This window comes from Ctenocephalides felis, unplaced genomic scaffold (assembly GCF_003426905.1).
Source record: "Ctenocephalides felis isolate EL2017-DRISC unplaced genomic scaffold, ASM342690v1 CF-g0.4_SCAFFOLD_03571, whole genome shotgun sequence".
NCBI classification, from domain to species: Eukaryota; Metazoa; Arthropoda; class Insecta; order Siphonaptera; family Pulicidae; genus Ctenocephalides; species Ctenocephalides felis.
This window is the reverse complement of record NW_020539725.1, coordinates 66,037,768-66,039,014: the sequence shown is the minus strand read 5'-3', so window position 1 is coordinate 66,039,014 and position 1,247 is coordinate 66,037,768. Positions and strand designations below refer to the sequence as shown.

Below are 1,247 nucleotides of genomic sequence, written 5' to 3'. Positions count from 1 at the left end.
TATATATATATCTGACATAAACAATTTAGTAATAGAAGAAAAGAGTTTTAATACGGGACAACGTTATATAAAAAATTGTGTTTTTCCAAGAATTTTGGCGAAAAACGAAAAAAAACAACATTAACACCTTAATCGCTTTGTCAGTCATATCAAACGCTAAAAAGTTTCACATGAGATTTGTCAGATATATATGTCCGACAAACGCAATTTGGTAGAAGGAGAATAAAGTTTTAATACGGGACTATGTTATATGAAAAATAGTGTTTTACCAGGAATATGGCAAAAAAGCTTTGGAAAACCCGTTTTTACAGCTTGGTCGCTATGTCAGTCATATATGTCTGACGCTAATACGTTCTCTGATATTTGGTAAAAGGAAAAAAGTTTTAATATGGGATGCTTGAAATTCCTAGACGAATTACGTCAAGCATATATGTCTGACATATGCAATTTGGTAGAAAGATATGAAAATTTACATTTTTAACTAAATTATGTAGTAAAGTTACAATGATCCATGTGAAATATTTCGATATTATCATGGCGGTCAACGTGTTAATATATTTTTATGTCAATTTATGCGTCACAAATCTTGATGTCAAAGGTGCCCCCCACACAGATATTAGATAGTAAGTTAAAATTTATGTTACAACATTGAGGTGCATTTTCAACGTAAAAAACAATACCATCTAAATCATTAAAAAAATGTACTTTAAAATGCATTTTAGTTACAAAATAAATTATTCTGTATTATTATAACTAACTACAGCCTTCTGACAATAAGAGCAGGCATGCATGATCTGCAAAAAGCACATAACATTGATGGCACACAACAGGCACACGGCCAGCAAACAGTCGCACAAATCTACCTGGCCAATTCGCACTCTGTGACAAATGTGAACCCATCGAAAATCACATCGTGGACACCAATGATTCAAAAAGTCCAAATCCGAGGTGAAGAAAAATGCGGCGTAAAAATTATATTGGAGTCGATTTAGAATAAAAGTAGTAAAAAAAATTATTGAACAAAATTTGAGTTTGTAGATTGTTTATATTTTTATTTAATTGGTATATATTTTTAAGAGCAAATGTTATAGTTGTAAAACATAAAATTGATGGCACATTTTGTTTAATACAACAGAATAGTCGTAGTCATGACTTTTCTATCCTAAAGCTATGGGGCCAAATCTGCGATAAAATAGACGATAACAAAGCGTTGTTATGGCAACTCTTATACTTCTTTCTTGGTACTA

General features: G+C 31.3%; 1 protein-coding gene across 1 annotated transcript in view; it reads right to left on the bottom strand.

The window, feature by feature from the left end:
• LOC113386542 (probable serine/threonine-protein kinase nek3) overlaps positions 1 to 332 on the bottom strand; it is a 32,783-nt gene extending 32,451 nt beyond the window's left edge. The window contains exon 1 of the mRNA XM_026624322.1: positions 310 to 332. Coding sequence (XP_026480107.1) covers positions 310 to 332 — 23 coding nt within the window. The remainder of the gene's footprint in view (positions 1 to 309) is intronic.
• Between the last annotated feature and the right edge of the window lie 915 nt (positions 333 to 1,247).